A 27,255-nucleotide genomic window follows, 5' to 3' on the forward strand; every position below is an offset into this window, starting at 1 on the left:
GATTAAAATAGAGGAGGATAAAAAGTTTTTGCTTGCACAGAGGAAAAAAGGCCGCCCAGGCAGCATGATTGGCATTGACATGGCTCTTGTAGGCATTGAAAAACGAAAATTGGAACGAGAAGAGGCAGATGAACGGCGATTACGAGCAACTACTAAAATTAATACCTTAGCAATGGGTACAGTGCAATTCACATCATCTACCGAATCGTCAGACAATGTTGGCGCTGGTGGAATGGAAGTGGACGCTCTACCGTGGGCTTCGGAAGTTGTTAAAAGAGGAACACAGTTATTTATCAATGAACGGATCGTTTCTGCTTTGGATAAATGCATGATATCTGACCGAAATGCAATGCATTTAATGGCTGCAGTAGCTGAAGGACTTGGTCACAACGTATCAAATTTGGTATTAAATCGCTCGTAAATTCGAAGATACCGTACTGCAAATCGACAAAAAATCACTGATTTTGTAAAGGAGAACTTACATGTAAGGTTACTTTTCTTATACCAATTTAATTTCAATAAATATTTTATTCCATTACAGTTGAAGGCAACAGCATTTTTTGTAGTGCACTGGGATGTCTTCCACAAAGATACTGGAAGACATTACAGGAATGAATAAGATTGATCGCCTTCCGGTTATTGTAACTAATGGCGAAATCGAACAAATATTAGGCGTTCCAAAATTAGATTGTGGAAAAGGCAAAAATATTGCAGCGGCCGTTTATCAACTACTGGTAGAATGGAACCTTTCGAAACGAGTTCAAGCCATGTCTTTTGACACGACATCATCAAACACCGGTGAATTTGCAGGAGCTGCAGTTTTACTTGAACAGTTATTAGAGAGAGATTTGATACATCCTCCATGTAGACATCACATATATGAATTGGTGCTAAGAGCAGTGTTCGAAGAAAAAATTGGAAAAACTTTTGCTCCAGATGTTTCTCTGTTTCGCCGTTTCCAGCAGAATTGGGAAAAAATCAATCAGAATGCATTCGAAACTGGAGTGAGCGATGAGATCGTTGCTTCGAAATTAATTACTGCTCCAGATGACATCATTACTTTTTGCATGGTCCAACTACAGGAAAGACAACTTCGTAACGACTATAAGGAACTATTGGAACTGGTTGTTTTATTCCTTGGAGGCGATTTTGGCGAATATAAGTTTAAAGAACTCATACCTATTCACCACGCACGATGGATGTCTAAAGCAATTTATTCACTGAAAATATTTATGTTCAGAGACCAATTTAAACTGGCAAAGTCACAATTGGATGGAATTCGAGATGCCTGTGTGTTTATTGTTCGTCTGTACGTGAAAGTCTGGTATCGCTGTACTGAAGCTGTCAAAGCGCCCAATCAGGACTTCAACTTTTTGAAAGCACTTCACTCATATGCAGACTTGGATAAGAATTTGTCAAAAGTAATGGTAACAAAGTTTATCAGACATTTGTGGTATCTGGCGGAGGAGGCTATAGCTCTCGCCTACTTTGATTCAGATGTTTCGTGTGACATAAAACGAAAAATGTTGGCAATTATGTGCATATATGATGGAAAAGAAATCCTTGAAGAAAAAGACAAGGAAGTTCAACTTGAAAAAGATGAAGAAACTGATGAAGAAACTGGAGAAGAAACTGGAGAAGATGATGATTGGGATGAAGATGATGAAGGACCTATCCGAAGCATGAAAAAAATTGCGGTTAATTTTGCAGAAGTAACTGAGCAAACTATAAACTTTTTTCTACGCTTCAACTTGCCGCATGAATTTATACGATATCCGCCGGAAACGTGGCCACAGCGCGAAGATTATCAGCAAGCACTAAAAATTGTTGAAAAAATTCACGTAGTAAACGACACCGCTGAAAGAGGCGTGAAAATGATGGAGGACTACAATAAAATATTGTGCAGGAACGAAGAGGAAAAGCAATATTTGATTCAAGTTGTCGGTGATTATCGCAAAAAATATCCGAGTTTTGAAAAAAGAAATTTAATATAGCATAACATAATTATTCATAAATAACATCAATAAACTAATTTATTTTATTGTAATAGTAATTGTATATATTTTTTTTCTATATTGGAAAATTTTCGTGAAAATTCAGTTGTTTTGTATGGGGACCCCCTGAACGGTTGGAGATAGGGGGTATGTTGTTCTAGAAAAATATTGGGGGTACGAAAATAATGGGGGTTGCTCATACATTTTATCTACCTACGGGTGACTCCTGAGTAGTTATGCACCTTTTTCTATCCATTTACCTATAATTTCGTTCTCACAAACTTTGACCCTCGTGCGGCACGCCAATTTTTAACCGATCGAGCTCTAATTTTTTTCAGATTTTTTTTTATCCTAACCTCACACAAAACTGCCCTTCGTTTTTGGAAAATCGAAAATAAAAAAATAAGGTCCACCTTAATATGCATAAACATTTACAAAAGGTTTATAAACCAATTATAGGCAAATTTTCATAAAGTTGTATTCATAAACGATTAATAGCTTAAAATACCTTTGATAAACAATTGTTAAATGTAAAAATTTTATAGTAGGTTCGACCCTACTTTAAACCTACTTTAAGGAATTCTTTTTGCTTTTTATCTTAAAAAAGAGAATTTTAAAGATAAATTTGGAATAATAATAGAAAAGAACCTTATTGGATATTTAAAACACAATTTTGTTAACGAACACTTTAGCTTTAAAACCCATTTACAAAAGTATTGTATTCATAAAAGTTTGATAAAGATACAATAACTAATGTACTGATTTTTGTCTAAGCTGGCAATGCTTCTCATTTATTTCCCCTTTTTTGTTGTTAGTGTTGCTTTCAATTAGGATAAAATATTCGTTAATTTTCATTTTTTCATTAATTGTTTTTAGTAATAATACATTTTTGAAGATAACAACTAATTTTTAGATAAAAAAATGTATATCTGATTCTAGTAAATTTATATTAAGCTAAAATGTATTAATGTATAAATTTTTTTATATAGTTTATTTCAATTATTATTTAAAGTATTCGAATGACGAATATTCTGTGATAAAATAAACATCACTGTTTTATAATTTATTTATTTTTGACATTTTGTTAAATTTTAACAAAATTTAATGAATTTCAATGTGGAAACACATAGTTTTAATTCCGGAGTGGGTATATTAGATTCTGTGGACCTTCTTCCACAATGTTTACACATTTTATTACTATATGGCGTTGCAGGTTAAAAGTAAATGACAAAAATGCCAATCAAACTCACTTGTGAACCTCATATAGTTCACTGCCGGAGGAATATCAAACAAAATCATATACTATTAAAATGGAACTTAATCGCAAGCGGAGTGGAAATTGTGTTTAGCAATTGCAATAGTATCATTTTATTCCAAATTTATCTTTAAAATCCTCTTTTTTAAGATAAAAAGCAAAAAGAATTCCTTAAAGTAGGTTTAAAGTAGGGTCGAACCTACTATAAAATTTTTACATTTAACAATTGTTTATCAAAGGTATTTTAAGCTATTAATCGTTTATGAATACAACTTTATGAAAATTTTCCTATAATTGGTTTATAAACCTTTTGTAAATGTTTATGCATATGGCTGTAAGAATTTAGATTTATATTTATTTTTAAATAAAAAATTATAAAATATGTTCAAAAAATTCATCGGCATTACTTAAAGGAAGTATTAAAAAGTTAAATACTGATTAACCATGTCAAAAAATGGAATTGTTAGTTCTATATTTGTCCCTTTACAGGTTATAATATTCTGCCTTAACGAAGATTTCATTAGCAGTTTAATTTTTCAGTATTAATATGACATAAAGTGTATTATCAACGTACAAAAAATCGATTTTGCGAAGAGTTTTCATATGGTAATCTTTGTTGCAATTAATTAAAATTAATTTAATTTGCCGTATTATTTTCAATTGGGTACGATAATGGATCAACTTCCTTGCATTGTATTACAATTTCAAAACACAAACTATGTAGAATTTTAAATCAGAAAACAGTTTTTTTGGATCCGCTGAATTGCTTACAAATGATTTATTTACTTTTTGTACTTTGTGCAATACTGGTTTAAAATAAAAATAGTACGCCAAATTATAATCAGTATATTAATCACTGGTTTTGTAGCATTGCTGGTTTGACGAAATTAAATCAAAATGGGTTTTAACTCGAAGCATAGCTCCACATACGTTTAACGACTATTGACAGCCATCAAGTATCACAAGCCTTCATGAGTAATGTGTAATAACAATTTAGTATTGAAAGTAGGGATGCCAGCGGGACAATTTTAAAAATAGGTGAAAAATGCGGGATTTTCAAAACTTTCGCGGGACAAAAGATAATAAATTATACCTCAACTATCTTAACACTAGTGGAGTTCACTATTAAGTGCGAATGGTCTTGCATCATTGCAAATTCTTAATTTTAAAGATTTTTGTGTATTTTGTTATTGGATTACAGTAAAATTTTGCATTTGCAATGATGCTAGACCATTCCCACTTAATAGTGAACTCCACTAATGTATTTTTCCCAAATTGCAAATTTACGCAATAAATGTGTAAATCTTATAATAGAGTTAAATTAAAGAAAATTTCGTCCAGTATAAAAAATACGTAACATCTTTTGTTGGTTTGTTTGCTACTTTAACTTGATTTGGAAATTTTCCATACAAAAAATAAAAAAATATATTAAGGGTACTCATTTAAACGCTTAAGTTTCCCATTTGTGCAAATGGACAAATTTGCGCGACATGTTTCATGAACCCACCTTTTCAATTTTGTGCAAGTTTATACAGAAAATTTATATTTGTCAAATAAAAATACATAAATTCAACAAAAGCTTTAATAATTTTTTTTCAAATTGTATAAATTTTAATTTTAAAATGTTGAATGAAAGTTAAATCTTTGGAACAAACGGTGGTATACATAGTTTGGAGGACTTTGTTTATGTTCTAGCTGTTGGTTAATGTTTTCATACACAATGTCATTTAATACAATCATTATGTTCCAAAGTTACACAATTTTCACATGCACAAAATTTTTATATTTTATTTGATTTTTATTTCTTATAAATAAAAGTAAACAAAAGCAGCTGATTCATCAAATGCACAATAAATTCAAGTTTGCTAGTCTAAATTGTCGCGCAAACTTATCGGAGTTGTGCAAACGAATTTCCATACATTTTTTGACATTTCATTTGCGAGAGTGTAAAAATGCACAGATTGCACAGTTTGCGAGGCTTTTAAGCGTTTACATGAGGACCCTTATTGGAAAATATTGGGAGCCAAAATAACTGCACATCTTTTGAGGCCAAGAACGAGTCAAGATAATATCGGATACTCTGTTCCAAAGTGAAGTGTATTGAAGATAGAACGTTCTGCTTCAATCGAAAGAAATATAAGTCGGACGGGGCAACGTTTGGACTATAAAGCGGATGAAGCAAAACTTCCCAACCACTTTGTTTTAAGTGGTTTCTAACAGGTAGTGCAGCATTTCAGATATAAAAAATCGTCTTTCAACGTGTCTCAGCTTCAATTAGTATTTCCCTGCTTTTGGATGAATCCTGCTTCCAAATGATTTCGCTAGCTCTTGTTGAGTTTGACAACTATCTTTATTGAGTAACGCCTAGGGTATTCAATCGATTAACCGTTAATCGGTTAACCGATTAATTTGGGACGGTTAACTGTTCGAATAATTTGAAAAATAATTTATTTTTTTGAAAACTGATAAAACTATATGAAAGATTATAGAACAGCGCATATTTTGTATTACTCAGTTCAATAAACACGGATTTTGTTATTGTATAGAAATTATTCGGTTAATCGAATAATTTTAAATTAACCGATTATTAACCGATTAAATCTAAACCTCGATTAATTGTTTGCTCGATTCACCGATTAAACCAGAAACCCGATTAATTGAATACCCTAGTAACGCCTCCAATTCTTGGGTATATCAGTCACGGACAACCGGCCAGAAGGTGGACATAATGATTTTTAATTATTCAGAGTCGATTGATCATTAAGAAATAACTGGTTAAGTATACGAACTCTTTTCTGAATAAATAAATTTTGCTTTGTCTTGTTAAAGATATGACTGCATTGCATACAGACGTTTTGGAATACAACCAGAATTTGCTAGATATTTTAGCTTTCAGATATAAAATACTTTATTTCATTTTGAAGCACTTTCATTTAATACTGCAAAATTCTTGAGTAAGTTGAAAAGATAAATGAAAAACAGTAATGAATTAAAAAGAAAAATGGCTTACAAATATAAATTCAGTTTTTTTTAGTCTCGAAATTTTTAATTTAAAAAATTTCGAGGCTAAAGACTTAATAAAAAGGCTAAATCTAGTCTCAAAAAGGTTAAACTGGCAGCACTGTTAAATATGTATGTATGTATAAAAAAATTCTCTTTTAATATAAATGATGTTTTCACTTCAACAAATGAAAAATTATAAAACATAATAAGAAGAATACGAATGAGTGTAAAGAGGAATGTCAAAAAGAAACATGAAAAACCGAAATCATGTTTCTTGTCTTACCCCCATTCTTCTCTACCCCACGCACCACCAATCATCGACAAACATGAAAACAGACGTCTGGGCAAACATGAAAAAAGAACATCGTGTGAATTTCGTGTAAGATACCACAACTTTCCAGGATAATAATAAATAAGTATTATTTTTCAAATTTTCAGTGATCTTATCTTGTTAGACATCGTTTCAAAATCACCAAATGCGGGTAAAAAAAAATCTCGCACTGAACTAAAAAAAACCCTTGAAGATTTTGTTATGGATAAGGTCAACTTTCATTTGCAATTGGACACATCCCATTCGTATTCGGAAACTTCGTTTTTGTATCACTGTGTGGTGATGGATTAAGAACTCAAAAGTTATATTTTCTTTAAAGAATTATAGTCGAAGTGCGTAATATACACTTTTATGCTATTTTCTATAAAACCCTGAAAATATGCAAAAACTTACTTTTCGAAAACTTAACCTACTTATAATAGATTTCTAACTCAATATGTATATTACATTGAAATATATTTTATATTCAATAATATATACAGTACATAACTTTGTGACAAAATATATTTTTATTTTATTGTTGTGGTTGATACATTTTATGCTTATCGTCGCTCATTTTACTTATTTAAAATTAATAAAAAAAATTACATGCAAATAATGCCATGATATAACTAAAATGCATAATTTGCATACAAAATGTTTTTAGTTCATCTTTTTTTATATTTATTTGTATTTAATAATATTGTCGAATGCAAATTTCAAACAAAGTGTAACGAAGATTGTATATTTAAGAAAACTCAAAACCGCACAAGTAAATTTCTGTTCGATGCAATATTTCGAATAGGATCAGGAATTTCCAATGTTTTTGGAGACAATATAAATGAAGATACCGATTATGAAGACATAAATATAGAAACATGCGACTGTGGTAAGTTTTACACTAATAATAACACTGTGACAAAAGTGAACGAAAAAATATGCAGGGGTTCTCATGTATCAATTCGGTTTTGATGTAGTCCATAGAGCACGGAAATACTCTTAGTTTTCTCGATCATTTCGGTTAGTATTTTTTTTGTGAAATTACGGTATTCTTAAAGTTAGAACTAATTATTTGTGTTTTTAAAGATTGATTGGAATACGGCTGAGTTACGGTAGTTTAAAGTCAGGATGCTCTCCAACTAAGTCAAATTACTTCCCTACGATGAACTTAGAAAGTGAAGAAAATTAAAATTGTTTGAGAAGATTTAATTTTTGGAAACATAAACGATCGTAATTCAGCCATTTCCCTACCAATTTATTTCTGTTTAAAAACTAATCTCATATCTTTTAAATAAAAACACAATTTTTTTAACAAAATTAATATAAGACAATCCCTGCATATTTTGGATGTAGTATAGTGTAATTTTATAAAATTTGTAACTGTAAACTGAAAATTTTTAAAATGTAAACATTATTTGGCTGTTGAATAGTTTGTATTTTAAGAATTTCATATTGAGATTGGCACATTCTGCTTAACACTTCACTATTAACCCGGCAGTTAAGCAAGTAGTGTATCCCTTATAGACAGTAAATGTCTCCAATTTATATGTTTTGGTCATTTGACACGTATGCCCTATTAAGGGTAGCCAGATTTGGAATTCGGGAAAACAATACACCCAGGTTAAAACACCAGTACAATTAAAGAAAAAACAGCACGCTTTTACAAAAACATAACAATTGATAAAATAAAATTGCTATTTTTTTCAAAATTAAGAAAACTACCGCTGTTTAAAAAGTCTTTCCATTTTTGGTCAATAGTTTTTTCTGTTTGTAGGAGATTTCTATATGTTTTTAATTGAGCACAATTTAACAACTTCAGTAAAATCTTGAAATAAAATGTTTGAATTTATGTTGAAAATACTCAGTTTTTAAATTTTTTTGTTTTTCATATATAAGTGCTGCAGCTCGTTTTTTAAATAAAGAAACAGTTTCGGTAAGTAACCATTATTATTTTAACTAGCATAGCCCGGTGCACTTCGCTACCCCTACCCTAGTAAAATTTAAACAATATTAATGGATTTCTGATAAAACCTAACTACGTACAATGGTACGAAAATAATACATACAAAATATTGAGAATCTCTCAATTACAGTTCACTTGATATTAAAAAAAAACTAACTAATTTGGTATATTTTTTATCCATATTTAAATCTTTTATGTAAATATCAGGCTTTACTTTAACTTTCCTTTATAAGGGAGGGGTAATTCCTACTAAGCCGATCATGCTTAGCTAAACTTCAAAAAGGGATCGGGAATAAATTCGTTTTTCCGTAGAATGGTAATAAATTGATTGATACAGAGTTAAAATTCATTTAGAATTATAGTTCTCCAAATATTCAAAATTAATTATTTACTTTGTGCCACAACCACTAATGCAATCCCGACTATTTTCAGCCATTCTGTGTAAAATGGTAACAGAGCTATGCGGACAAAGTTTGAAGAACCTTGCAATTATTACTTTGTATGGGAGGTGACTCACATCCTTTTCCGACCCCACCCATTTTGGGTGCTACGCCCTCTAATCTAATTCCGTCTATATTCAGCTAAACTCCTCATAGTAATAAGAAATTAATTCGCTAAAAGTTTAAACACTTATACAATTATAGTTCTACAGATATTCGAAATTATTTATATACTTTGTATAGGGTGTCCCACGCACACTATTCCAATCCCGAACATTTTCAGAGAAACTATGCAAAATTATAAAAGAGCCATTTAGACTAAGTTTGAAGAATCTTGCAATTATAGTTCACAAAATATTTAGATATAACTATTTACTTTGTATGGGAGGCGACCTATTTACACCGATATGCATAAACAGATTTTAAATTTGTCAAGAGTTTATAAAACAAATTTTGAATGGAAATATGGGAGTTAGAAAATAAAAAAACACCTTTAAAATATATTTTTGTGACTTTAAATTACTAAAGTCTTCTTCTTTGTTTTCTATAACAACTCTCACTTAAAACAGAACGAAATCAATACTGTTTAATTGTTTCTCTTATTTATTTACAACAAATTGGACAAACACGCATTGCTTTGTTTACTTTTTAGCTTAATGTTCACATTTTTTTTTCATCATTTATTTATTGTATCTTCATTATTTAATGAACTAACAATAAGTGGTTCAATTCTTATATCTAATAATTATTATTTAATTAGTCCAGCCAGTGCCGGACGAAAAAATTTTGTATTCATGGTTGTTTTGGTTAAATTGGCATTCTTCCTTCTAGATTAATCGAGTGTGGCCACGGTTATCTAATATGTTGCGGGCCAGCGGGTTTGGGTGAACTTCAAGTTTTTTTTAAATATTTTTGTACATTTTTCGAGATTTCAGATTTAACAATGGGCACGTTTAGATCTTTGTGTATATTCGCGTTTTTGATATACCAGGGGGCAACTGTGATCATTCTTAGAAACTTGTTTTGGCGTCTTTGGATCTTTTCTACATTTGACGCTGAGGCCGTGCCCCATAACTGTATGCCATAACACCATATCGGTTTTATGATCATGTTATAAAGTAGAAGTTTACAATCTAAACTAAGCGTGGAGTTTCTGCCAATAAGCCAATTAATTTGAATTGATTTCAATTTCATTTGAGTCAACTTTGCATCTATATGACTTTTCCATGTAAGGCGACGATCGAGATGTATTCCGAGGTATTTCACTTCCGATTGTTGAATTATTATTTTGTTATTGATATGAATAGGGGGCATGATTCTCTACGCAATGTAAAGGTTATGTGTGTATATTTTTGCTCGTTGACTTTAATTTTCCATTGTTTTAACCATTTTTCTAATTCAAATATGTGGATTTGTAAGTAACGAGACGCTTCTTGAGGGTTTTCATGAATGCTTAGAATAGCAGTATCATCAGCAAATGTTGATGTATGAGTGCGATTGTTAGTTGGCATATCAGAAGAATATATCAAATATAAAAAATGTCCCAGGATACTGCCTTGGGGGACTCCAGCTTAAATGGGTTGTGCAGTACTTAAAAGTTTCCCTCTTTAACCTTAAAAGTTCGACCAGTTAAATAGCTTTCCAACAGCTTATGTGTGTTTGCCGGTAAATTTTGACTCAGTTTGTATATTAATCCAGCATGCCATACCTTATCAAACGCTTGAGAGATGTCGATGAAGAGTGCGGAACAGTATTTCTTTTCTTCAAACGCTTTTCTCAACATGTTTACAAGTCTATGGGTTTGTTCGATAGTACTGTGTTTTCTTCTAAATCCAAATTGATGATTCGGAATACAATTGTTTTCAGTTAACATCGGGTACAACTTGTTCATAAGTATCTTCTCAAATAGCTTTGATATATTAGACAATAGGCTGATGGGTCTGTATGACTCTACTTTTGTGTGATCTTTTCCCGGCTTGGGTATCATGGTAACCAGTGAAACCTTCCATTCTGGAGGATAATATTCAAGTCGAAATATAGCATTAAAAATAAAAAGAATTATTTTTATTGCTATCCGGGGTAGCTCCATAATCATCTTGTTGCTGATCTTGTCCATACCAGGCGCTTTCTTGGGATTTAAATCAGCAACAGCATTTTCGATCTCTCGAATCTCAATACGTAGGGGTACGGCTGCTCCAAAATGGGGTGCAACAGGTGGCAACTCAATTGCTTCGTTTGATGTGTTCGGTGTAAATACATTTTTTAAATGATTAACAAACAGATTCCCTTTTTCAGTATCATTTCTTGCCCAACCACCAGTTGAATTTCGCAAGGGGGACTTACATATAACGGGTCTTTTAAGACTTTTTGTTGTTCGCCATAGTGAGTAATCCGATTGCGGGGTTGCGTCCAGGCTTTCTAAATATTTATTCAATGATTCCATTTTTCGAAATTCTAAGAGCTTCGATTTTAGTTGGGGGGATCTGTGCAATTGCCATTCTCTGCGAAATCTTCTTTTTTCATTTAAGAAATGCAGAATTAATTCTATTATATCTGATTTGTCGGGGGGTTTGGGTAGCATGTTGAGCAGCCAGTTTGAGATTTTTATCGAAATTGATAAGAGAGTGATCGATGTTTTCTGGTGTTCTTAGCGGTATGTTTTCCGAGCAATGTGTACTGAGGTATTTTTTATATTTGAGCCAATTTATTCTTGTGCCTGCCATCGCTAAATTACCAGTCGGGGATACAATTTCTAGGGGGCTCATTAAAGTAACAATAGTGGGTGAGTGATCTGAAGATAGTTCCAGCGAGGATTCAATTTGAATCATTTCTCTAGGGATATTTTTCATCACGCTGAAATCTATAACATCCAATATTTTTCGTGGGTCAGTAGGCCAGTAAGTAGGTTGGCCGCTCGAAAGCACATTCAAATCCATTTTAGAAATTGTATCGAACAAAACACGACCTTTAGGGGTAATCACTCGTGATCCCCAGAATGTGTGTTTAGCATTATAATCGCCAGCAGCCAGGAAACGAAGTGATTTAAAAAATTTATTATATTGACTTTCTGTAATTGTAAATCTAGGGGGTGAATATATCGATGAAATCACTAAGTTTCGATGAAAATCTTCAAGACAGATTGTAGTAGCTTGAAGATAATCTTCACAAAAATCACACATTAAGTAGTGTTTGATTCGAGTTTTTATTAAAATTGCGGAGCCTCCGCATGCTCTACCTCTGGGATCTTTGGTGTCATATATTACATATCAATTTATTCGAAACGAACTTCTGGACGTCAAATGAGTTTCAGAAACCAGCATTACATCAATTTGTTGGTTTCTTAAAAAATATTCGAGTTCGTTTTTGTGTTGGCGTATGCCGTTTGCATTCCAAAAACATATTCTTAGGCAGTTCATGGTCTGTTAAGCACAGCCTGCAATAACATTGATTGCATCTTAAGCATTTCTTGCATCATGTTACTCATTGAGTTTGTAAAGTTATTTACCGATTGCACAAGAGTTTCTATTGTAGATTATAGTCGGGTAAAATTGAAAATTGGCGTTTGCTCTCTTACCTCTGGGTTCACATTTTCGTTTTGGAGTTGACGGACTTGCGTCTGAGTTTGGTTGTTTCTAAGTACATTTGCATATGTTACTTTGTTGTCATATGTCTGTTGCAACGGGGGGTAGTTAAAATTGTTGTTATTTAATGGCTGAGCGGGGAAAATCTTTGGTTTCTGGCTTTGTGATTTTTTAACAATTGAGTAGACAGGACAACCCCTGTAGTTTGCTCTGTGGTTACCTCCGCAATTGCTGCATTTTTTATTTTAGAATCATCTTTGGATTTGTTAAATCGGGATGTGTTATGCAACTCCCAACAAATAACACATACGGGTGGCAATTTGCAATATGCCTTGGTGTGTCCATATTCTTGGCAATTCATACATTGGACGGGGCCAAATCGTTTGTGTGGTTCTTCTACCGTAATTTTACGATGCAATAAGTACTTCAGGTTATATATGGGATGTGTTTCATTTTTTTTCAGGTTTATGTCACCGGGTTCAAGTTCAACACGGAAGAGTGGTTGGGGTTTTTTTTTCGTAATTTCTAATATTTATCACATTTTTTGTCTAAAGCCTTTATCTTCTAAGCTTTGCTTTATTTCGAGTGGTTCAACATTACAGACAATACCCTTTATTACAACTTGTAGACCCTTGCTTCCTTTCAGCTGATAAGTGTAAAAACTTTTCTTTTGAGTTTCAAAATATGTTACAACCTTTCTATAATCGTTTTCACTATTGACCTGCATTTTAGTTTCATGAATCGTGCCTTTCTTGATTGGGATAACGTAAAAAGAGTTCTCTCCTATTAATGTGATCAGGCTCTGAACCAGTGAATTTGAATTATTTTCTCTCAAGTAAATAGGGGGTGGTTTTGTAGAGGTAATTTTATTTACTGGTTCATCTGTTTCACATTCCAGAATAGAAAAACGATTTTCATTGTTTAGTCTAGCAGGTTCACTATCCTTATATAATTTAGCCAAGGGTGCCGCTTTCGAAGACTTGGGACTTCGTGCCCGTTTTAATACTGTAATATACCGGTCCATTCCAACCTGTATTTGGGATTTATTATCTTTATTTAATGGTTGACCAATCTTGGGTATAGCGCCGCTTAATGGGTTAATTTCATTTGTAGTCAGTGTGGTGGATTTCGTATCTGAAGCTGATATAGCTAGCATACTTTCAGGCATAAGTAAAATATTGTTTTTTTTTCTGGAACAGCTGTTGAATTTTCTTTCGTTTGACAATTATTTGTTGTTGTCGATGCTTGGCGGTTAAAAACAAGCTGTCATCATCTAATCTTCTGTTTGTTTTGTTTATATTTTTTTCATCTGCATTAACTGTTACGTATGCATTTCTGCCGTTTACACTCAACCTTCGCTCACTGTTTTCGTTGAAGAGACTCATTTAAGTGTAGTTGTAAATAATTTAGTTAACACTCTTGATCTTTATTTAATAGATAATGCACAAAAAAGTTCAAAAAAGAAATAAAGAATTTTCTTTACTTATTTGTCTTTTTGTTTATGTTTTGATTTTTTTTATTTAATATTATTTCGCGTTAATAAAATACAGGTGTAATTTGTATTTATTTCCCGATAAAAACATTAGATTAACGAATTAACTCGGAGTAAAAGTAAACACGTCCAATCTCAATCACAGTCGCTCGACATGTACACGTTTTTGCATCTGTGTTAGTAACATATTTAAACGCTTATAACTCCTAAAAAACTGAACCGATTATAATATGTATATATTCTGCACTTCTGTGAATAAATCCCTTTAAAATGCCCAAATTGAAGGTATAATGTGAGCGTAAAAGGGGTCTAAAGAAATCAACTTGCCTATTAATATTATGATTATTTTAATTTCATTGGCGCATATTCAGAAATCACAAAAATAAAAATGAAGATGTATTGGTGAGAGAGCTACCCAGCAAACATAATGTCAAACACTTAAAATAAGAACAAAATAAAGAATGTTTAGATTTAGAATTTTTGCCAGATATAACCAATTTATTAAATGAATGTAAAATACATTTTAAGGAAATGAAAGAATATATGTACGTTATACGGCCTAAATTCTCTCAAATTGTTTATTTATTTTTGACTTTGTCGTTTTTGTGTACAATTGTAATTGAAACGCGTGTGTTTGCTATGCTTCATCCAAAAACCAACCAACAACAATGCTTAATGAATTTCTTTAAAAAATGAGACACTTGTTACGCTCTTTAAAAGAGCATAACAAATGTGTGTACATTTTTTAAACAATTTTTGTATGGGATGAACATCACTGTTGTAGATCTTATTCACAATTCATAACTAGCTTAGTTACTGATTTGATATATAGAGTAGAGTTGGGTTTATTAGCTCAGTGAAGTGACAGCTCTTTTCAGCTCAGCTCACTGAAATGAACTAGGTCGCTCTTTTAGCTCATTAGCTCAGTATGTTGTATAATGACCATTTCATTTTGAGAATTGCTTGTAGTGAATTAAATCAATTATTTCTGTTGTTAGTTGTAAAAACACACAGTCTTTTGACAATTAGAGATTTATGCGTGAAATAATTGATTAAAATTTTGAAAAATTAGCTCAGTTTGTTGTATAATGACCATTTCATTTTGAGAATTGCTTGTAGTGAATTAAATCAATTATTTCTGTTGTTAGTTGTAAAAACACACAGTCTTTTGACAATTAGAGATTTATGCGTGAAATAATTGATTAAAATTTTGAAAAATCAAATTGTATTTTATTTAAACTAATATTTTTGCGGAAAGAGTTAAATTTTTATTATTTATAATTTCCGATGCTAACCAAATATTTAGACAATATTTGTTAAGCAGAACATTCACTAACTATAAGGTATTCTTTTACCACAAAATAATGAAACTAACAAAAAACTCAAGATATTAACTGGAATTTGAAAAAGGAAAAATATTTTGATGATCTGATAATTGTGATCCAAAATAAAAATGTGACAATAACTAAACCAAAATTAATATTGTTGCAATTTTTTGGGGGTTTTCCCATTTACATAATGTTAGTTATCAATTGGCAAAATATATATTAAGGGTCCTCATGTAAACGCTTAAAAGCCTCGCAAACTGTGCAATCTGTGCATTTTTACACTCTCGCAAATGAAATGTCAAAAAATGTATGGAAATTCGTTTGCACAACTCCGATAAGTTTGCGCGACAATTTAGACAAACTTGAATTTATTGTGCATTTGATGAATCAGCTGCTTTTGTTTACTTTTATTTATAAGAAATAAAAATCAAATAAAATATAAAAATTTTGTGCATGTGAAAATTGTGTAACTTTGGAACAGAATGATTGTATTAAATGACATTGTGTATGAAAACATTAACCAACAGCTAGAACATAAACAAAGTCCTCCAAACGATGTATACCACCGTTTGTTCCAAAGATTTAACTTTCATTCAACGTTTTAAAATTAAAACTTATACAATTTGAAAAAAATTATTAAAGCTTTTGTTGAATTTATGTATTTTTATTTGACAAATATAAATTTTCTGTATAAACTTGCACAAAATTGAAAAGGTGTGTTCATGAAACATGTCGCGCAAATTTGCCCATTTGCACAAATGGGAAACTTAAGCGTTTAAATGTGCACCCTTATTTTTTACCTGTATTTTACAACTTATATATATATGATCAACAAAATTTCTACTAAAAATACGAAAGAAAAATAGTTTTGTGATACAATTTGTATAAAAATATTTTCAACATTAACTTAATTATTTTATGATATAACAATATATAAATAGAATTTATGAATTTAAGGAATAAGATTTTATTGTTTTACGAAATAAAAAATAACGAAATACTGTCATTCCAAAAAACAGCGAAAACCCACGATAGGTCGCTCATGGCAGCTGACAAATGTTCTGTTGATGTAGCAGTATAGTAAAAAAGTGCATAAGATATATGTTTTCTAAAAAAAGTGATTGAAATAATATTGCTAATTTAATTAAGAATATCAGTACCTTGTATTTTTTTAATTATGTTTTTTGGTAGATATAATCCCACTAATGTATTTTTGAAATTCCACTAATGTATTTTTTTTTACTAATTTCATACTTGCAATTACAATTATTATTTTAACAACAACAATTATGTATTTCCCTTTTTCATTATTATTTTATGAAAAATACTTACAAACTGTAGCAATACTCTTTCTTTATTTCATTCTACATCACCATACCATAAATAAATTCACACTCATTCAATAGCACACATATACAAATTCCTTCATGAAAACAAAAACAATTTGAATAACTCTAATAATTCTTGAAACAGTTCATACAAACGTTGTATCATATCAAAGCAAAAATATATTCGCGGCAGCATACGATCATATACATAACCATAAAGAAATAAACACAGATGGCGACATGGCTCTCTTAAAAAAATACTCTTAAGCTCAGTGACGTCAACAGTGCCCTAAACTCATTGCAATATATGAAAATTGTATGTGATTTAGAATGGAAAAGTCAATAATTATGTTTAATAGTTATTTATGTATGTTTAATAAAATAAAATGTATTTTAGGTTTTATGTTATTAGACATATCCCAGCAAAAACTTTACTTACCTAGTAAGCCAGCAAGTATAATTGGAGCAAAGCGATAACTACTTATTATTTGACTGAAACACTACTTACCGCTGTTCGAGATTTTTAAAAAATTTAAGGGTCAAGCTTACAAATGTACTTACAATCAGTTGAGAAATAAGTAGTAAATTCACAACAAGAATATGTAGCTAAAAAAAAACACAAAAAATATTGCAAAAAATATAAGGGTGTTGTTTTTGTTTTCACATAGTTTTTTCTATTAATACATTCTCACCACTTAGGTTTCTGACAGAATATGCTTATTTGATAATTTCGTTGTTTTGAAATCGATCTGAAGTTTATTGTTCGACTTTAAACAAAAAGCTTGACCACCCGCAATTAGTGATAAAAATATTGTATTTTGGTTTGTATGTATGCATGTTTGTACATAATGTTGTGGACAAATATGCAAGCAGTTGATTTTATGTTGAATTTAAGTAATAATATTTATACGTATGTTTGTTTTAGTTTTTGTGGGCAAGCGTTTTTGTTAAGTTGCAACATTGTATTCTTTTTAATGGAAAGCAATTGATTTTATGTTGAATTTAAGTATTAACATTTATATGTGTATTTGTTTTTAGTTTTTGTGGGCAAGCGTTTTTACTGATCGATTTCAATAGAATTACAATATTAACATGCTTAAATTATTACATTATTAGGGTGATTAATATACTTAAATTATAATTCTATTAGGGGTGATTATAACTCCCCCATCGTTAGAGTGAGGCTCCGACGAAGTTACAATAAAGGTTCTTGTTTTAAAAGCCCTTATATAAACTACAATTACAATAGTAACAAGGACAGTGAAAATAGTCAAACTACTGCCCGTATTGATTAAAGTATTCTTAAATAACGTATGTTTAACAACTTTCATTGTCTCATTAAAGTGTATATCCTTAACAATTAAATCAGGAAATGACATATTATCCTTCTCGATTTTTAAAATAAATTTTTCCAATACAAACATTTCTTTTACATTTATCTTATAGTTTTCGTAAGTTTTTAATTTTGTTTCGACAATACAATTTTCAAATTTTACAAGATATGTTCTAAAATCTTTTAATTTGTGTGGACTTTTACAGTTCGTTATGATTTCGTCCCGATAGTGTTTAAATATCAGTAAACCATGGTAAATTTCCTTTTCCTCTTGATCTTTTGTCACACTCATATTACACCTAGGTTCCAAGCCCTTTACAATGTTCGTAAGGCAATCGTCTTTTATTTGTTCCAACTCTCTGTACTCCAAAGTGTTTGATCTGTATATTTTATCCCGATGGATCAAAACAGTATTTTCTTTAACAATTAGGGTTCTATTTTCATCATCAGGCAGGGGTTCAAAAGCAACCTCCGAAAATGATTCGTTAAGAAACTTTGGAATACTCAATGTCAAGATTATAATGTCTTCTTTATAAGTCACAGAAACCTTAGTTTGAAGATAAGATTCCATTCCGTCCATGAGTTCAAACTCGTCCTTTGTCAGTATGTCTGATGGGACTATTCCCAATCTAGAATTGAAGATTACATGTCCGATTTCGTTCACATGGTCCATTAACAAGCTCACGTCATTATTAACCCGAAAAACATTTTGCAGAAACAAAGTTTCGTCTTCCAAGTCAAGGATCCTATTCTGAACTTCTGTCTTGAACCTATTTACGTAAGTTTCAACGACCTTCTGTTGACTATTTATATGATTGGTGATGTTCGAAATTTTGTCCGATATTGCAGAGCTCAAATAGTAAATCCCATCTAAAGTCATCATTGTGTCCTCCCTATCCTTCTCAAGTCCCCGGATCCTGTCAAATATTTTCTTTTCGTCATCGCTATCCATTGTCCCCGTAACGTATTTTAGTCCTTTTCCTATCGCATTTATCAGTCCACGCTTTTGTCTGAATCTGGGAGTGAGATTTTTAATTTTTGTCCTACATATGTCCATACTTTTATTCACACTGTCTAGTAGTGGACTTATGTTCGTGTATGTGTTAGTGAGCCTATGAATATTATCCTGCAGTATATTAACCGTTTCTAAGTATTGCGTTGTATTAATAACGTGAATTATTTTTATGTATTTGTCGACAATATCTACTTCCCTTATTTTAATTGGTATATACTAGGGTATTCGAATTATTCGATTTTTCTCTTGTTCGAATAAAACGAATAATTCGAATAAGAGATTTTAACTTGTTCGAATAATTCGATCACACGTTTAAAATTAATCGTATTATTCGAATAATTTATTTTTTTTTTAAAAAAGTAAAGAATGAAGTTTTGATGTCGTTTTATAATATTTTATTGTTAAAGAAAAACAAAATATAACGTTAAAGTTAACAATTAAAGTATTGATAAGTCCATTATTAAATTTTCAACAGAAATATTCTGATCAGATTAACACCCGAACAATCTACAAAACAATTGACTAGCAAACCCTTTAGTTTCCGTTTTGGAGCTATGCTTTAAAACATTTGAGCTAGTTGGACATGATTCTGAATTCAAATACAATATAAACGTATTAAGAACTTTTTTATGTCATTCATTAATTCGGGTTTTAAATTAAGTAACTAATTCTTTAGTAAATTAATTATTCACTATTTCTAAATTATTTATAACAAATTGTGTTATACATTAAGCTCTATCAACGTTGCCAAATCTTTGCTTAATAAAGTGGTCTTGGTGAATTACATAATAAAGGGAATCTGTCCAAAGTTTGATATCAATGTCAGTGAACGTGGCTAATTTGAAGTCAGGCATTGCATGATTGACGCATTTACAAATACGCAAAAAGTTTAAGGAAGTGGCCACTTATAATCCGTACGCACTGTAGTAATCATAACAAATCTCCCAGTTATCAAAATGGAAAAAGTTTTACATATGTTTTTAACAACAAATCTACCGCTTTTCTACAACGAATTTCAAGTCATTATGTTTAGTTTTAGAAAGTGTAGACACAATGGAAAAAGAAGCTAGTGATAAAATTGTGCACAAATGTCTAGAAAATCCGACTTTGTCGTGTTAAAAGAAACCCAAAATCTTATTTTTGGCAGATATCAGGTCAAAAATTTTACATCTCGGCAGCTCGAGATTGTGTGGTCTTTAAATTTGAACAAAAATATTAATTTGGCAGGCAATCCGCAGCTGCTGTTAGAAGAGTTAAGATTTTCAGAAATGTTTTTAAAGAATTTTCAGAATTATATATAAAAATCATTAATCAAATACAACTATGAAGTGGTATAATGAGAATAATATTGATGTTATAGCAAAACACATCAATTAAACAAATTGCCCAAATCTTCTTCCAATCGAGATATATTGGAGAATTGTTAAACGTAAATTGAAAAAGAGTGCAGGTACAGTAAATATCCAGATTTTGATGAGAACAAAAAGTGGAATAAATATGCTGAAATAACGCTAGAAGTGGGAAGTAAAGTTGTGCAGCTATTAATAGGAGGCATAAAAAGAAAGGCCAGAAAATGTATTCGAAATAAAGACACATAAACTTGCTTAATAATTTACCTTTAATTTCATGTATACAATGTTAACATACGTTGTTTCATTTAAAAGTTATGCTCGTTTTAATCCGTCCGGATTTTAAGTGGCCACTTCTTTATTACCATGTTAGACAATGATGTTCAAAATCATGTATAAGACGAACTCCACGATTTTCTTGGAAAACTTTAGTTTGCAATATTTGTGTTTATCATTCGATTTATTAAATATTTTGCAACACTTACGTACGCGGTAAATAACATCACTTATATATATATATGTATATTTACAGATCATGGCATTCATCTATTTTAATGTAATTATTATAAATGTCATCCTCAATATCACTTTCGACGACCGTTTCAAAATCACATTCTCTATCACATTCAACTCCACTTTAATCTAAGTTAATATTTTGATTATTAATTGCGATTCTTCTAATATTTCGCCAGCTAAATAACAAATATTTTATTCCGTGACTTTTATTTTCATTTGTTCAAGTCCTAAGTTAAAAATTTTGAAAGATTTGGTTTTAGAATTGTAACTTCTTGTAGTAAAATTTATATATTTATAGAAGTAGCTATCGGAAAACTCATCTACAGTGATCGAAAGTCCCTTTGTCTTTAGTTATTTGTCGAATTTCAGAAACAGTACAATTTTTTTGAGTCATTATTACTTATTTAAATTTGAAATTATGAACAATTTTAAGCAATTTAATAAATTGAAATATATATAAATATTTATTCGTTTTATTCGATTATTCTACATAAAATTGTTCGAATTATTCGTTATTCGAAAATGGCCATTTTTTAATTGTTCGAATAATTATTCGTAAGAAATTATTCGATTAATCGAACGATCATTAGTCGAATGAATACCCTAGTATATACCCATGATTATTCGACAAATCCTGAATGTCAAGGAACTGTCCATTGGTAATCGTAAAAACGAATGTCAGAAACATCCAAAACGTCATCTGAAAATGAAAGGACATCAGATGCATGCATTAAAAATTATTGTCCAGCTCTTATCTTGTTATTATTTTTGTCCTGATATTTTTTATTTTGTCTCACGTGTGTCTTATAATACTTGTGTCCTGTCTTAGCGTTCTCAACGTGTTCTTCGTCAATTTTCCTACTATATATTTTTCTGTACTTCCTATGATTTTTGCCTCCTCTAATTTCCCTAATATAGTTTACACCTTCTTCCAATGTTACATCAGTTCTATTCTTATTCAATCTATTTCTATATTCTTCTTTCTTTTTAATTATCAAATTGCGAATTTCATCATATTTCTCTTCATTAACTTTTCCACTCAAAAAGTCTATCGGCTTGATCCTAGTTGTACTGTGTATTGTGTTATTGTAAAATCCTATTATTCTCAAAATTTTCTCTTCTGTAGTTTCATTCTCATTTCTATCGTCGTGTCTTAAAAGTCTTAAGTGTTCATTTATAGTGTTGTGTAATCCTTCAATGTCCGAATTAGAAGTGTGGTTGCTATTGGACGTAAAATGTATAATTATTTTCTCTTCTTTGAGAAATTCTTGCATCGGAATGGCTGCAATTCATTATCCACAACTATTTTCTCTATTCTACCATATGTATTAATGTACTGCAAGAGTTTAGCTTTAAACTCTGTCCAACTTCTACTGTTTATCTTATATGCGACTGCATGTTTCGTAAATTTGTCTATTATAGTCATGAAAATTTCCTTTTTTAGAGTATAGAACACATCTATGTGCGCAATTTCCCGAGGCTTAAAAGGGGTTTCAGTTATCTTAAATGGTATCTTCGGTGGTTTCCTATCATATTTTTCAATGGTGCATATTTCACAATTATTGATGAATTGTGTTATTCTTACTCTAAGGTGAGGATTGTATATTTCAGTTCTCAATTCTTCGTAGACAGTCTGTATTCCTAGATGATTTTTACTCAAATGTTCCCTTTCTATAATTTCCGTTAATTCGTTCTCATCGTTAACATCCCTGAGCAACTTAGTGCACCTTATTATTTTAAATTTATCATTGTTTGAAAAGAGTTCCTCGTAAGTATTCCTTATCATGTCAAAAAAAATGTCTTCCACAATAACCGCGTTCAGTTTATTTGAATCGAAATGATTCTCTAACAAGGAGATTGAGGTCTCTCTATCGAGTTCCTTGACTCCTATTATTTTTTAGTATTATTAAATATTTTCTCATTCTTGATTCTAGCCGCACCCGAAGAAATTTTCTTAATAATAATTTGATTTTTAAATATATTTATGGGTGATTCTGTTTCTTTTATGCCGAACCCGGATTCCAGAGCATTGATATCAGCGGATTCGGGTTCTATTCTTGACAATGCGTCGGCGTTTCCATTTTTTGTTCCTTTTTTATACTTGTATAAAAAAGGTCGGTCTCAATTATGAATTTTCGTCCAAAAAGATATGGACGGAAATATTTAGTAGCCCAGACGATAGCTAATAATTATTTTTCAATAGTGCTGTAATTACACTCGTGTTCATTGAGGGTACGACTTGCGTAGCAAATTGGGTGATTATCTTGTGAGAGTATTGCTCCCAAAGCGAAATTGCTAGCGTCTGTTGTAAGAGTAAACCTCTTTGAAAAATCTGGGTATGTAAGAATCGGATCATGCGTAAGCAGAGTCCTGAGAGTATTAAAACTATCCAAGTACTGCGGGTCTGAAATGTTAATCTTGGCATCCTTTTTCAAGTACCTGGTCATTAGTTTTGCGATCAAGGAGTAATCCTTGATGAATTTTCTATAATATCCCGTTAGTCCAAGAAATTGTTTTATTTGTTTGGGGGTCTTTGGAAGTGGGAAATTCTTTACGCATTCTATTTTCTTGGGATTCGCTTTTATTCCAAAGGGCGTAACAATATGGCCAAGGAATTCAGTTTCTCTTTTGAGGAATTCCGATTTGTCCAATTGCACCTTAAGGTTTGCTTCCTGCAAGCGGCGAAAGATCAGGTGATTGAATTAATATGCTCTTGAATAGAGGTAGAAAAGATGATAATATCATCCAAATAAACTAAGCAGATCTTGTTTATGTAATCGCCAAGAACATTGTTCATAAGTCTCTGAAATGTCGCTGGGGCTGTCTTCAATCCAAACGGCATTCGTAAGAACTCATAATGACCTCCTTCCACAGTGAAGGCGGTCTTATGGATATCTTCCTCTCTAATTTCTATCTGGTGAAATCCTTTTGCTAAGTCCAACGTACTAAAATACTGGCATCTACCCAGTTTATCTAGGATTTCGTCTATATTTACTTCGTCTATGGTTACTTCATTAAGTTTCCTATAATCGATGACGAGTCTCCATTTATTCTTCCTACCGAATTGGGAGAATTACTATGTCTTATTATATTATTGTGAAGCATTTCTTGAATTTGTGCCCGAACTTCATTTTTATGTATGTAAGGATAACGGTATGATTTAGTATGTATGGGTACATTATCAGTAGTTCTAATCTCATGCTTTATAGCAGATGTGAAAGTCAATCTCGAGTTTACCTGATAGAAAATATCTGAATATCTCCTTACCAGTTTCAAGATTTCCGATTTCTCTTCGACGTTAAGATGTTCTGTCCGAATCTGTTCCATGATGGGCTTAATTTCCCTATCCTTAATTATACTAAAATTTTCGTGATCTACCTTCTGCGTAGTCAGACGATTGGCTTCGGACAACAAGTTGATCTCTATTTCTCCATTTTCTGATTCTAAAATTCCTTCTCTTAAAATTCTACCTTGACCTTCCTCCCTGAAATAAACCAAATTTGAATTGGGTGGAGCTTTCGTCTTTTCTTCAACCGCTATTTCGTTCTCAAAAAATATCGGCAATGTTTTATTACCGATCGTTATCTGCTTATTCTTATAATATATACAGGCGTTCAGCGGCCTCAATATATCATTACCTATCAAACCATCATAAAAATTGTGAAATTTGATTATATAAAATTCAAGCATTTCGTTGGTTTCGGTTTCAATAAATTCTTTGAAAATGGGTACTACTGCCTTTTCGTTAACAAAAATTTGATGTTGAAGGGTTTTTATTAAAAGTGGATTTGTTGAATGAATTTTTTTTGGGTCACAAATTCCTGAATTTAAGTTTGAGTTTGTGGCGCCCGTATCTATTATGAGTTTTATAAATCCTAGTTTAGTTTTTACGGTTATATATGGCAGTTTGTTTGTGAGGCCGATACCTGAAAATTTTCGGCTATTTCTAATTTCCCTATGTCCATTGGTTCGGGTTGATTTCTAAAATTCTGTCTGTTTATTTGAAATGGAAGATTTTGTGGAACATGGTTGTGCGTGTTTATTTGTTGATATGAACGTGGTGGTTGGAAATATCTCTCTTGATCTGGGGATGATCTTTGAAAATTTCTCTCATGGTTTTGGGATGATCTTTGGAAATTTCTATCATGGTTTTGGGATGGTCTTTGGAAATTTCTCTCATGGTTTTGATATGGTCTTTGGAAATTTCTTTCATGGTTTTGGGATGGTCTTTGGAAATTTCTCTCATGGTTTTGGGGTGGTTGCTGGAAACTTCTTCCATGGTTTGGGGATAAATGTTGGGAATTTCTGTATTATGATGCTGTGTTTTATTTCCATTACTGTTTTCGGTATAAGCGTATCCAGCCTGAAACAAGATGTCCATAGCCTCTTCCAATTCTCTTGGGTTTCTACAAAACAATAAAGATTTCATGGGCTCGGGATTTTACTTTTAAAGAGATTGAGGGCAGTGCGCTTATTGTTCATCGCACTCTCTCTAGTTGCCTCGGTTTCTCCCAAAATTACTACTAGTTTATTATTTAATCTGTGTAATCTGTTCTTCAAGTCATTGTAAAAATCCAACGTGTATGTTCTAAAGGTCACGCTTCGTAATTCGTCAAAGAGTTCCTCGCAGGAACGCCTATCTCCAAAATTATTCTGTAATATGTTTTTAATCTCTGTCCATGAGGTCGCGTGGCAGTTTATTTCTATTGCCTGTCTTGCCTTTCCTTTAAGTTTTGATTTTATTACGTCCGAAAAAAGTAATTGGAACAGTTCGTCATATGTTTGTAAATGTGGGTGTATACGATCGATTAGTGTGGTGAACGTCTGTAGGTCTGTTGAGTCACCACAGAATTCAGGTAAGTTGTCATATGTTTGTAAATGTGGGTGTATACGATCGATTAGTGTGGTGAACGTCTGTAGGTCTGTTGAGTCACCACAGAATTCAGGTAAGTTGTTTAGATATTTCAAGGGGTTTATAGTTAATCTATTCAATGGGTTTTCAACTTGTACTCCCATTTTTTTTCTAAATTTTTTTTGTTCAATATATTTTGAAAGGAAAAAGGAAATTCTCTCTTATACACGAATGAGCTCTTCTCTTTTATTTTTATGTTTTAGGTACTTCTTCTTTGCCTTGGTTTTTACCAATGTTATTTTATGCAGGAAATCTTGTAGTTTTTTGGTTTCTTGGTCTTTGGACGTGTATAGTAATTTTCTTTCGATTTCTGATTCTATGCTTATTTTTTCAGTTACATACATTTAAAAATAATTATAGTATAATATAGCTAAACAAATTCTTACTTTCTGATGCTGTTGTAGTTTCCACTGTTGGGTCTTAAATTGATTGGGATGTGTTTCTGATGGGAAAATTGTCACTATGTTGAGTTTAAAGTTGATTGGGATGAGTTATGTTGAATTTGGAGTTGTTGAATTTAAAGTTGATTAGGATGCGCTGCGTTGAGTTTAAAGTTGATCAGGATGTGCTGTGTTGAGTTTAAAGTTGATCAGGATGTGTTATGTTGAATTTCAAGTTGATTAGTATGCGCTATGTTGAATTTAAAGTTGACCAGGATGCGCTGTGTTGAGTTTAAAGTTGATCAGAAGGTGTTTCTGATGCTGTAGTTGATTTCTTCCTTAAAAATATTTGTATGTCCTTTAATCTTTTAAAGAATATTTCCTTTTCTTCGGTGAACTTTTTTTTCACAAAAACAAAAGAAATTTGTGTGTCCTTTAATCTTTTAAAGGATATTTCCCTATGTTTTATTTGTTCACTTATTTTCTGATAGTCTTCTGCATCAGGGAAGAAATAAAAAATTTCGATACCGCACTAAGGATAAAAATCCAGGTTCTATCGTATGTTTGTTTTAGTTTTTGTGGGCAAGCGTTTTTGTTAAGTTGCAACATTGTATTCTTTTTAATGGAAAGCAATTGATTTTATGTTGAATTTAAGTATTATTTATATGTGTATTTGTTTTTAGTTTTTGTGGGCAAGCGTTTTTACTGATCGATTTCAATAGAATTACAATATTAACATGGTTAAATTATTACATTATTAGGGTTGTTCACGATAGTGTGTTCTGGTGGCTAAGCGAGAATAATAACAACGGTTCAGTTTAATGAAATTCAATTATTTCTTTATTGTCACAAGGTGACGCAACCGAATGTTTTAATTCCTTAAAATAATTAAGTAATATTTTTTAATATAAAAATTCAATTAATTTAGTATAAATTATATAATTACTTTTTGGTTTTAAACCACTAACTTTTCGATATAAGAAAGTAACACGTTGATTGAACAACTTATAAAATGTGATTAAACTTCTTAAAATGGTTTTTTAAAAATGGCAGAAA

General features: G+C 31.4%; 1 protein-coding gene across 1 annotated transcript in view; it reads left to right on the top strand.

Annotated features, from left to right (window-relative positions):
- The first annotated feature begins 7,130 nt into the window (after window positions 1–7,130).
- The window catches only part of LOC135963196 (trypsin-1), a 231,709-nt gene continuing 211,584 nt past the window's right edge, over window positions 7,131–27,255 (top strand). Inside the window, exon 1 of the mRNA XM_065514965.1 lies at window positions 7,131–7,451. Coding sequence (XP_065371037.1) covers window positions 7,220–7,451 — 232 coding nt within the window. The 5' untranslated portion in view covers window positions 7,131–7,219. The remainder of the gene's footprint in view (window positions 7,452–27,255) is intronic.

This window comes from Calliphora vicina, chromosome 1 (assembly GCF_958450345.1).
Source record: "Calliphora vicina chromosome 1, idCalVici1.1, whole genome shotgun sequence".
Classification (NCBI taxonomy): Eukaryota; Metazoa; Arthropoda; class Insecta; order Diptera; family Calliphoridae; genus Calliphora; species Calliphora vicina.